Below are 12,643 nucleotides of genomic sequence, written 5' to 3'. Positions count from 1 at the left end.
AGGGTTCTCATGCCTTAAACATCAGGTTATTCTTCCTTCCCAAGGTCATTGGCATATCTCAATGAAGGTATTGTTAATTTCAACCATTGTTCTACCTGTTTGCCGACACAGATCGACACTCGCCTTCACGAGCAAGACTGGTTCGGGTCATTCTAAAGAAAAGCTTAAGCATAAACTTGGCGCAAAGCAGCAAACAAACCTCCTAGCTGTCCAGCATCTCCCCGCCGAGCGAATCCGATAAGGCCAGCTCCATGTTGGCGGCAGTATGTATCCAGATCAGTACGCCATTGACCATGAGCATCTGCATACCGCCTGGCACTTTCAAACACAACAATGGCAAAATGACCACGACCATTCGGGCTTTTCAGTGAGGGCAATGCAGATGCCCAAGCCTCACCAGATAACTTTTCATTTGGCGCAGCCGCCTTGGTGGCACGGGCCGTAAGCTCAGCCACAGTCTCTGCTTGGTAGCGCAGGCGAGCAGCCTGGAGGGTCTCCACAATCTCACGACCAAGCGACGATATTCCACTTTCTAAAATTATAAGGGCGACGGGGTCTGCAGGAAGGTGAGGGCCGTCTGTGGGTCGGCGCTGGCCAAAGGACGGCAACAACAGTGGCGATGGTAAAGGGCACACTGTCCGGGCTTTTGGTGGTCTCTGACTACCACCCAACTGGTCTGTAGAACCGACCACTATTGCACGTCCGTCATTCATGAAGCGCATTAGTATTGCAACAGACACGAGTGTAAAGGCAATGAGAACAAGGAGTAGCTTTCGAGGGGATCTTGCTGCTCGAGTTGCTCTACCAGACAGTCCTGAACGTGTGGGTGATGAGGTCATGGCGTCTCAATAACTCAATTGTGGCTGGCAGTAGAATCCCCTTCGAAGAATCCTACCCATTAGGCCAACACATCTTGGTTCAAATGAATATGATCTTCCTAAGAAGCAAGCAGGTACCCTTCACTGGAGAGCTCATAAACTTCTATATGGTGCATTCAGCATGGGTGATTGAACTGACCACACAAGTTCAAGCAAAAATTTGCCAAATTGATGAGAAAAAAGGCACGGCTACCCAATTGCCACATTCACCTGAACAGTGATGCTTTGGTGCAGATGGATGAAAAAAACAAACAAATATTGCCATGATCACCTTCATCCGAAAATAAGAACACCTGTAAGGAAAAAGAGAATGAAAAAAAAATGGTTAAAAGAGCTACTGACATTCAGTGCAGTATTGTAGATTAATGAAGAAAAGAAAAATTGTCAAGACAGGAAAATAAATACATAAATAGCTGAATAAATAAAAGGGAACACAAACGTAAGACATATTTATCTGCTTCCATTATATTTTACTAGCAGAGCACCTGCCCTACGGGCAATCTTGCTCCAAGCTTGAAACAAGTTCTTCGGACATCCCTTTATTTGGGTGGTGCATAGGCAATAGACCGCTGCCGAGATCGCTCACGAAAATAGAATCAACCCGAGTTTTGTGCATGAAGCAAAAACATGCGTAATACTTATGTGCATATAAAATACATCTTGGTTATATATCTGAGATAATTCCAATTACACGACTCCGCCACTTCCCACCCCTCCAAAAAGGAAAGAAAAATGCCAAGAGCGATGAAAAAAGTTTTGTTTTTCTTCAAAACGTGATGGAATCGAACAAAACTTGCACAAGCACAACTTCAGGATACCCTCATTAATTCCTGAATGTTTCATCTTCCAAGGTCAAATCCTCATGGAGTATACGATACATACATACATACATACGTACCAATAAATGGAACAATTAATTTACGTCCTGATGATTTCGCTCAATTCTAAAATAATAGCATGCTTGCCAGCAAACGGCTGAACAGGAGAGTAAAAGAAAAAGGTAATACATTTTTGAACGAGAAGGGCACTCGGTAGCGCGCATACCTCCGCCACGTAATGCCTGATCCACGAGAACATATCGGACACAATACATTTTTGAAATATCATGCAGTACTATATCGTTTTTTGCAGTACCAATCACGTGATACAGCACAGGCTCCATCTCTCAATGGTGAAGAAAGAATCACTTTAAAAATTTAATAATTCAGGTATCCAGATCCAGATCTTCACCAAAAATCGAATCAATTCATCCTTGCCACACACACAACCTGTCCACCAAGTTTCGTCCGAATCCGTCCACAACCTTTTTATATATATATATATATATATATATATATATATATATATATATATATATATATATATATATATATATATATATATATATATATATATATATATATCGGTTTAGCCCTATCTCTCAATGGTGAAGAATCACTTAAAAAAACATTATCATATCTAGAACCGGATGTTCACCAAAAATGAATCAATTCTTCCTTGTCACACACCCAACACGTCCACCAAGTTTCATCAGAATCCGTGCACAACTTTTTTTGAGATATCCTGCTCACAGACAGACAAACAGGGGTGAAAATACAACCTCCATTCTCATTTGGGGGTGGAGGTAATTAAAGAACAACAAAATAAATAAAACCTTCAGACAGGTGTCTCAGAATGCCGTGTGACCTCTTCGGTTCAACGCTTCACGCGTGTAGTCTCAAGCGATGACCCCGCTCTGGTCCTATCAGCGTCTATTCTGCCCAAAGACGTTTCCCGCACTCATTTTGTCCAGCTGGAGTCCTCTCAGAGCTATCCCATAATGCCGTGCGCGCCGCCGTGTTGGTTGCACTCACTTCCCTGGCAACGAGAGCGTCCAGGAGTTCTACAACCGAGCACGTCTAACTCGTTATTCTGACTTACTCCAACGGAAGGTCTCCTTTACCTTTTCTCGCCTGCCAACCAATATGGCGCCGCACACTGTATCATGGGTACTGAAACCCCTGTACAACCTTCATTATGTTAAACACCTCCATCAGATCCACGCCAAATCACCTTCTTCGTCATGAAGTCCTATCTCCTTCAGACGCGATAAACTTGATTCTTTTTCCCCCCCATTCTTTTGCTACAATTGGGAATGAAGGGTGTGTGCTCCACGATTATGGAACATTCATTATTATCCCCCCCCCCTCCCCGGAAGGAGGGAGCGGGATATTGTAATTGTCCGGTTTGTTTGTTTGTCTGTTTGTTAGCAACTTTACGGCAAAACAGCTTTAGCAAACACTATCAAATTTAATCCACAGGTGGGCAATGAATCTTGGATGACCCCATTAACTTTTGGGTCCAATTGGATCAAAGGTAAAGGTCAAGGTCACAAAAAGATCAAAATCGTTTTTCGCTCATAACTTCGTCAAAAATGATCCGATTTACTTCAAACGAAGCTTATAGTGAACCTTATTCTATTTGTCACTTATAATCCTACCCACTCCTATAGTGAAAAATGCATATTTGTGAAGATCGGTGGGGTCCGAAGTTTTGGGGGTCATGGTCATCATCGGTCAAAATTTCAAATTTTCCATTAAAACTAAAACATGGTTACGAAAATACAACTTTACGTGAAAACGGCTGGCTCAAACACTGTCAAATTGTATCCACAGGTGGGTAATGAACCTCGGACGACCCCATTAACTTTTGGGTCCAATTAGGTCAAAGGTCAAGGTCAGGTCACGAAAAGGTCAAAATCGTTTTTCGCTCATAACTTCGTCAATAAATGGGCGGGATTTGTTGTGCCTGGCACCACTTGTTATTAATTAAAAATAAAAAAAACACGTTTTAATGGAGAATATCGTGAATGAAGTATTCGGAGGTGGGAAGGCTAAAATCAGAGCGAGTTTTCGTGAATCCAACGTTATCTCACGAAACGGAACAGCGCGAGCAGCTTTACAGTGAAACACCGATTAATAATACGAGCAAAGTTATATTATTTCTGATTACAACGACAAACAAGGATTAATTTTAAGCGAAGTCCGCACCAACTGTTCGCGAAATAAAAATGAGAAATAAAGGCAGATCGAGCTAAACGTGCGGCCTTACCACAACTCAAAGCCTTCCACGAGGCAGCATAGCGAATCCTGATTGGTCACTTTCGAACAGCAAATCGCTTCCCCATTGGACTGCGGAAGCGCGAGCCACGTGAGCGACGCTGACTGGTTCCCTCAGAGCACGTGGTGCACCGATGTGGATTTTTTTTTTTCTCCCGAATATTGCTTTCGTTGCCGCACGCCGATGTATTAATTTAATAAATTAACGAACCGGTTCGTGTCTGCCAAAGCTTTTGTCGACTTCGTTTGAAGCAAGGTGATGTGCAAGAACGCAATAAATGTTGGGAAAAAAAATAAAAACGTACGTACGACGTACATGTACGTACGCACGCTTCATAGGTATGAGCAATTGCCATTGGCCTGGATGGGAATGTCGACCCAGCTGTAATTAACCAGCTCTCCATCGTGCGTTTCGCAGCCATTCCAAGGCTACGTGCCAATGTGAGTGCTGGCCATTTGGAAGGAGGTTAAATCGGCTGACCTCTCTGCCAGTATTAGTGGGGGGACACCTTAAGTAACGATTTCAGTCTTTCACGAAGAGTAGGCAAGTTATCGATAGCACTGTCAACATATTACAAATCCCAAGGACTGGCCATCCGCTTCGTGAAAGACTTGCTTTTTTTTTTATCAATGAAAAGTCAACGCTCATGAATCGGCTCGATCACAGAGCAGAAGAAAACGAGAACACAGTGGGAAATGGGGTACGGGTTACCCGGGAAAAGTATTACAGAATGTCATACATATATCAGCTTGGTGTTGGTTGACTTCGTGGTAAGGGGTGACTGACTTCGGATCTTCGGGTCATGAGTTCGATCCCCGTTGGATGTTCAATTAACACGAGGTGGGGTTGACTCAATCTGTCATCCTTCCGAGGTCGGCGAAATGAGTGCCAGTGTGCTGGTGGAGAGGCACAGCATCAGCGGCATAGTGCCCCCAACAAAATAATACCTGCCATATGTAAGAAGAAGAAGCAGATTAGGAGGAGGAAGAAGAATATTTCATCAATGTTAAGCTCCAGCTGGAGCATGACGCAGGGGATGGTATGGAACTGCAATACAGCTGAGAATTTAATGCACGTTATAGTCCAGTAGGTGGTAACATCATAAAGCTCAGCATCATATAATTGGTTCACGAGTCAGTAAGTGACCATTATATTCGTTATGGGTGTCTGTATGTCTGTCCCGAGCATAGCTCCGTGGGTTTTGATCCGATCTTGATAAAATTAGGGTGTGAGGTTTGTATCATGATCTAGTTGTGTTTTCCGGAGAATGGGCGTGGTGCGCCCATTATGGGCGGAGCCGGGCCCAAAAAACATGTGTTTTTAGGGGGTAGCCGATTTCAGGTTACATCTTCTCCGAGGGGGTTTGTCAAATCTGGCAGGGGTTTTGGTATTTGGTTAGCCCAATGGCACCTGCATAGCCCCACGGAGCTCGATTTTTCATTTTCGTCCCAAGGTCAAGGTCGCAAGGTCACAAACTTAGAAAATGTCAAAAAAATCATTAAATTGGGCATCGAGCTCCTAGGGTTTTCAACTGTTTCGAATGAAAGTTGGTATGCAAGTATTGCTCTTCGAGTACTACAACTTTCATCATTTACGTTTTCCCGATTCCTGCCAGTTTGCCCGTGGCGTCCCCTCGAAGGTCAAAAAATAAAAAAGGCGAACCATGTACATTGCTCGTGAACCATCGCCGTCTCCAGACTTGTACAGGTTATCTTTCATTTTGATGATGTGACTTCTTCTCTTTACGCCGTCTGCCGCAAATAGTTGGTGCACGTGGTGTCTTGGTGAAGAGTAGGCGAGCAACGAATGGTTGGGAGTTGGAGTTGGAGTTGCAGCACAAGGCTGTGGGGTAGCTTCATTGGCTGAGGGCACGGCTCTGCCACTGATGCAATACCCTCTGTCTAGGACGTTATATTCATTACGAATTTGGAAGCTTACTGCACTCAACATTCAGGTCCTTATAGAGCAGTTATATCGGTAAGTACGTGTTTCTAGTTAGGGTCCCGTCCCTAGTCTAATGGGAATTAATTGTTCATGCGCTGCGGAGTTATTTTGATAGTTATGATTTTTACATCAACAACAACAACTTTCTAACGACGACACCCGCCTTCACTTCCTTCCACCATCCTCCACCGGCACCATTGCACGCGTGCGTGTCAGCACGTACGTGGGCGGAGTCCACGAGGACCTGACGTCTCTCTCGTCGCATGCTGGGGGATGCGAGCGAGGTTGCCGTCGGTCGGCCAATAAGCGCAGCCCACGCAGGACCATGTTACTCTCCTTGTTTGAGGGGCGGTCCGCCGCGACGGCCATCATGCCCCCCCCCCCGGTCAAATCAGCAGACTTGGCGCCCCTTTCGACCAATCATGGGGGCGACGAACGAATCGCGCTATGCAACTGTCCAATCAGGAGGCGAGTGGCCAGGAAAGAAGCCCCTCCTGCCTGAGGAGAAAGTGTGGTTGTCTGGACCAGCGTGAAAGAGACGGTGTGCTCGTGGCAGGAGCGTTGGCCAGTTCAATTGTTCGGGGCGTTCTGGCTGGAACGTGAAGGTCTCGTCGTCTGGTCTCGTCTCGTCGCTGGCTTCTAGTCTCGCCTTGTCGCTGGCTCTGGTGTCGTCGCATGCCGGAGGAGCGCGCGGGAGCCCGACGCTGCCCTCCGTACCCAGTGCTTGCAGCAGCATCGAGTTACGGGTTCGAGTCCCGCCGATCTAGGACGTCGAAGACCGCACGAGGCGGGAAGGTCTGAGATAGCTCTGGTTCCCAGCTCATCTTCCCTCGAGCTGGGAACCTTCAATAAAGGCCGCGGCCATCACTTCTTTTGGGTATTTGTGTGTGCGTGTGTGTCTGTGGGCCCGTCTGTAAGTAGGAATTGTTAAGTGCTCTTCGCTTGTACATGATTGCATTGCTTCGTCGGTTTAACTCTGCTCTTTGTGTGTTCCCTCCCCCCCTATTGTAAATAAATATCCCCTGTTAAATGTTTCAGCTCGTTTCTGTGTTTTATTCATTGGTTTAGCACGGCGTGTGTTGGTGGATTAAAAAGGCCGTTGCTGCCGTAGTTGTGCATTTGGACCGACGGGACCTCGGTAACCATCCGCTCGGGTTACGCACGGGTCGAGCACGGTAACGACTCGTCCCGATCGAGCTCCATTGAGGGTGTGAATTCCTCGGTAGCTCGCCATGTGGGCCTCTAGGTATTTTGAAGTTTGGCAAATAACCCTGTCCCACACGGTTGAATTATTGACGATTCACGGTCCTGTAAGGGACCCGTACCTTCGGAGTTATCAGAAAGGTACGATCTAGATTCTGGGTGTTCGATGGAGCCAACTCGACTGCTCCATCGAGCGGTCGTGCTCGTCGCCGATACCCAGCCCACATCAATAGCAGGAATTTGTAATTTGTTCATGGTGCCAGCGATAGCTCGCCTACTCTTCACAAAGGACACCATGGGATGTTTAATGACCACCAACGCATGTGCCAGACTGCAAGTCGTTTAACGTCCATCGGACGGAAGACACAAACGTTGATGAATCACCCTGCCTGTGAAACACAGAGATGACTGTTTATAGCTGGTTCGGGATTCAAACCCAGGCTAGACAGCTTATAGAGGCTGAGTGTGCATACCTTGAGGCCATGACCACCAACTAATGCTGGCAGGTGGGAACGCCCAGTTAATGTTGATAGCGCACACATTGATGGATGCCCTGTCTTCAAACAGCAGGATATGGCAGTTTGACACTAAGAGATGATTTTAGATTTTCGACATTTTTCTCAGAGATGGCCGACCAGATCTTCGTCAAACTTTCAAAGGTTCATCACCGAGTAAGAGGGAGTGTTTTCGGGGATTTTTTTTAAAGTTTGATATTGTTTTAATTGTTGTATAGTGCCTCAGCCTTTGTAGCTATGGGAAATGTAATATTCAATGATCCTCCATCCCAAGGCCCATTCCTTAGTGGGTGTTGAGACACATTTTAGGCCCTCACAAAAAACAGAAAAACAAAATTTGATTTCTTCAAAATGCCAACCTAACATGACAAGTCTGAAGATGACAGTAGTTCACGAGCGGTATTTAACGATGTACATTGTTTCAGAAGTCAAGGATGGGACAATGTGATAATGTTTGACCAAGTTATAAAAATGATCAACATGATGTGGTACGAGTGACAGGTTATTAACTGCAAAATGTCGAAAACCCGGTTTCGTTCAACAACTTTCAAAATTTGACCTTTGCATAACCTTTAAAGGTCACAAAACAATGTTGTGGACATTAAATTAAGGAAACAGGATATGTGCCATAGCTTATTGGAGTTAGTTCGTCGAAGAAGGTCGAAAACCCGGTTCGGTGGTCATGGTGGTGGGAGTTTTCCACATTGTGGTTGCAATATCCTGTACAGACCTGAAAAGTCCACAGAATCAGAAAAAAAGAAATTGACATAATTATATTGATTTTTAAATAATAAACGAAGAACTTAATGTGGTTTTTAATTGTAATAATTTTTTGAAATGTTCCAGTTGAAAAAGCAAAAAAAATTCCAGATAAACTGCCATGACGAAATCGAGCAATCGAGGGAAAGATTGTCAGCACGCAATGGATAACTGGCGCACAACTCGCGTCACACTCGTCAGAAAGTTAATTTGATGAATAACTTTCTGATCAAGAATCCTCAGATTACGACGACAGTCAAAACATCGTGCGGAAGGTGCTGTCAGACCGGATATGAATGAACCTGAGCTCGAGAGGACGTGTGGGTCATGTGATATATGATCGCAGTTTTTTGGGGGGCGGGGCCAATCAAGTATAAAATGACACCAGAAATCATTAAAAAAAAATATTCGTTTCAAGAAAACAACGATTTAGTGCTAAGTGATGCCATGTCTATTCATTAAACCAAATATGAATTTTTTTTATTCTTGGACCTTCAAACAAGGAAATGAGGAGGCCATTTGATCCACCATAGTAGGGTAAGAATACTGGTTCTGGCTCACTTTTCCCCATGTAAATGAATGGGGGATTTTCAGCCATGAAATTTTTCTTTTTTTTCCCCTAAAAAAATAAATCCCCTTTTTAGCCCAAGGTATATTTATTTGTCTCCCCTTTTAACCTGGAGCCTGGTGTTGGCTTAGTGGTTAGGGTGGCGGCTTGGGATCCCAGGGTCCTGAGTTCAAGCTCCGTTGGCTGCTGAATTAACACCAGGGGGTTGACTCAGCCTGCCATCCTTCTGAGGTTGGCGAAATGAGTGCCAGTGTACTGGTCCCGGTGTATGCCCCGGTTAGAATAGGTGTACCATATCCCTGTGTGTCGTAAGAGGCGACCAGGGTTGGCGTCAGGAAGGGCATCCGGCCATAAAACATTGCCTCAAGAAAAAGCCAAACCCCTGCACAGCAGGGAAAAATGGCTGTAAAAACGGTCATTTTTTTAATTTCCCCTTTTAACCTAGGGGCTCTCTATTCAAATAGCCCATACAACAAGATAAAGATTTGTTAAAGGTGATTCTAAAGAAATATCTGAAACGTCTAAGCCTCGGGACACTCTTTATCAAATAACCGATGCATATTGTTTAGCTCACTCATTGAACCTATAAACATTTGTTCATTCTCAAATTCCTTCAATAGTTTAATTTTCTTTGCACAATAATCCCCATCTAAAATATTGAAAAACAAAACATTTGAATCTTTATATTTTTTAAGATACCCCTTTTGTGCCATTACGAAATGATAAACTTCTCTTAATGATCTCATCTGGCCACCGCCCGAGTTGCAAATCATTTTTGTACATAAACCACGCCATAAAAAAGTTTTGTTTCAAATGTTTTCAGTTCATGCCGTGAAAATGAGGAAGTGTTTTTTTTGACACGGCCGTGCTGTGTGAATGAGGAAGTGGTTTTGGACTGTCATGCTGTGAAAAAATAGGAACTATTCTGTGAGACAAGGTCTCGTGTTTATATTTTATCTCAGAACACGAACTGAAAACATTTGAATCAAAACTTTTTTATGGCGTGGTTTATGTACAAAAATGATTTGCAACTCGGGCGGTGGCCAGATGAGATCATTAAGAGAAGCTTGTCATTTCCTGTGCCCACACCCAATGATTAAGCAATCTCCTCATCGTTGCTTTATAAGCGGTTCGCCAGACAAAGTTTCTGCCAGACGGGATTTTCATTTTTACAACTGAGGCATGGACGATCTTTCTTCCGATGAAGACAACAGCCCACTACAGAGTTGGTAAGTTTGTGGATGGTTTTCTCTTTGAACGATGAAGCAAATGATTATTAATTAAATCATGATAATTCTGATATATATATATATATATATATATATATATATATATATATATATATATATATATATATATATATATTTTTCCCTGACAGGGCATTGGAAGAAATTGAGTTTACATATCACGACGTGGTTCATGAAATTAATACTCTTATTGAAGAGATCAATGATTTTAGAAGATAATTGAAAGACATTTACAATGAGTGGCATGAAGTCTTATCACGTCCTCTCATCTCGAAGGAATTAAACCAATGGTGAGACACGTGTGTGTGTGTCTCTCTCTCTGTCTGTCTTTCTACCTACCTCTCTCTGCTCTTATTGAAGAGGTCAATGATTTATAATGACTGGTCTCTGATCTCGAATGAATTAAACCAATGGTGAGGCACGTGTGTGTGTCTATGTGTGTGTGTGTGTATGTGCGTGTGTGTGCGTGTGTGTGTGTGTGTGTGTGTGTGTGTGTGTGTGTGTGTGTGTGTGTGTGTGTGTGTGTGTGTGTGTGTGTGTGTGTGTTGCTTTCCCTGTCTGTCTCTTCATCTATACCCTTGACTTATTATTTTTTTTCAGCACTATCGCACAACATCAGCTGTTGAAGCAATCTTGTACAACACATGATTTTCTGGAGGTAAATATTTCTGAATTATTATTAATATCACTCGTACAACACATGATTTTCTGGAGGTAAATATTTCTGAATTATTATTAATATCACTCTCTCTTTAGAATGTCGCCTTATGTTGGTTGCATCATTAGTTTGGACGTGGTTTTGTCAGTACACTGGAATTCATTTTATTGACCTTGAAAGGATGACAGGCTCCTGGTGTGTTAATTCAGTGGTCAACGAGGCTTACTCATATTACCATGTAATTATCTTTATAAAACCTAATTATTATCCACTTTTTGTTTCAAAACAGAATATGGTGTCTGAGTTTCGAAATCACAAGACATCTGAAGAAGATTGCTGGGAAAGATTATACATTCTCACAAATGAATATTTAATATTTTCAATATTAATAAATTATATTTGTTTTGTTTACAATTACTTGATTCTGAATTACAAGAAAAGAATCAAGACATGAACGAGAGGGAGGGGTTGGGGGGTGGGGGTAGGTGCGCTCCCCCAATGACCCATCACCCCTCATCCCATCCCTCCCCTCCCCATGTGTGTGTGTGGGGAAGGGTGGGGGTGGGATGAGGGAGGTGGTGGGTCAAAGGTGGGGGCACACAGGGGGGATGAGGGGGTGGGGCTTGTGTGGGCGGGGCTTGTGTGGGCGGGGCTTCGGTGGGGGCTTGTGTGGATGGGGTGTGTGTGGGAGGGGCTTGTGTGGGCGTGGGGCTTGTGTGGGTGGGGCTTGTGTGGGCGGGGTTTATGTGGGTGGAGCTTGTGTGGGAGGGGTTTATGTGGACAGGGTTTATGTGTGTGGAGTTTTTGTGTGGAGCTTGTGTAGGCAGGGCTTATGTGGGAGGGGTTTATGTGGGCAGGGTTTATATGGGCAGGGGTTTATGTGGGTGGAGCTTGTGTGGGAGGGGTGAATGTGGATGAGGCTTATGTGGATGAGGTTTGTGTGGATAAATGGATGGGTGGAGAGATGGGGGGTTGGGTGGATGAGTGGAGCTTGTGTGGATGGGGGGATAATTTTTAATTAAATAAACATGTTGTGTGTGTGGGGAACTAATTAACTAATCACTAATTATGTGAATATGATGAATATGGGTGGAGCTTGTGTGGGGTTTGTGTGTGTGGAGCTTGTGTGGAGTTTTTGTGTGGAGCTTGTGTGGAGCTTGTGTGGGGTTTGTGTGGGGTTTGTGTGGGCGGGGCTTCGGTGGGAGGGGCGTGTGTGGGCGGAGTCAAAAAGGGGCGGAGTCAAAAAATTTCAATTTATTGGAGCTTGTGGGGTTTGTGTGGGGTTTGTGGGCGGGGGCTTGTGTGGGTGGAGTCAAAAAGGGGCGGAGTCAAAAAATTTCAATTCATCTTTGTCTTTTGTAATTCCTGTGAATAAAATGAACCTAAAATCTCTTCCCCTTCCAAATCATATATCTTATAAGTCCAAGGAACCGTATCTATTACATCAACAATTTTAAAAAGCTCGTTGGTCCATCTTTTCGTATAACCTTTTTCAAAATGAGATTTCCACCTATATATTCTTACGATATCACCAACTTTGAACTTAGGTTTTCTGACATTAATCTCTTTTTCATATTTTAATTTTGTAAATGTTTCTGATGGTTTCATATTTGTTGCCGTGTGAATCGTGTCATTATACTTATCCACAATATCCTGAATAAAAGATGACCATTGTTGTGAACCGAGTTGTGTGACTTTTTTATATAGTCTCTCTTTTAAGGTACGATTAAAACGTTCAACAACAACTGCCTTCCCTTCATTAAAGGTACTGT

The 12,643-nt window shown here is 43.8% G+C and overlaps 1 protein-coding gene and 1 long non-coding RNA gene across 6 annotated transcripts in view; one reads left to right on the top strand and one right to left on the bottom strand.

Annotated features, from left to right (window-relative positions):
• Nucleotides 1-4,058, bottom strand: part of LOC147012214 (bifunctional heparan sulfate N-deacetylase/N-sulfotransferase 2-like) — a 32,429-nt gene extending 28,371 nt beyond the window's left edge. For 3 of the 5 annotated variants that reach the window (XR_015051515.1, XR_015051516.1, XM_085856051.1), the window contains exons 1-2: nucleotides 3,969-4,058; nucleotides 200-1,171 (exon numbers count right to left, since the gene is read on the bottom strand). Coding sequence is in view for 3 of the 5 variants with exons in the window: in XM_085856051.1 (XP_085712177.1) it covers nucleotides 200-839 (640 nt within the window). In the remaining 2 variants the exon portion in view is untranslated. Of the gene's footprint in view, nucleotides 1-199; nucleotides 1,172-2,532; nucleotides 3,930-3,968 lie in introns of those variants that run through there. The other 2 variants (XM_085856052.1, XM_085856053.1) reach the window with 2 other exon arrangements.
• Nucleotides 4,059-10,349: 6,291 nt separating this feature from the next.
• Nucleotides 10,350-11,308, top strand: LOC147012213 (uncharacterized). Its single transcript, XR_015052028.1, has 3 exons — nucleotides 10,350-10,503; nucleotides 10,814-10,871; nucleotides 11,161-11,308. It is a non-coding gene; the product is annotated as an uncharacterized LOC147012213 (long non-coding RNA).
• The last annotated feature ends 1,335 nt before the right edge of the window (nucleotides 11,309-12,643 follow it).

The sequence above is a fragment of the Eptatretus burgeri genome, chromosome 15 (assembly GCF_056783735.1).
Source record: "Eptatretus burgeri isolate ZD-2024b chromosome 15, Ebu_testis_v1, whole genome shotgun sequence".
Taxonomy (NCBI): Eukaryota; Metazoa; Chordata; class Myxini; order Myxiniformes; family Myxinidae; genus Eptatretus; species Eptatretus burgeri.
Note: the sequence above shows the minus strand (reverse complement) of the source record. Positions and strands in the feature narration are given on the sequence as shown.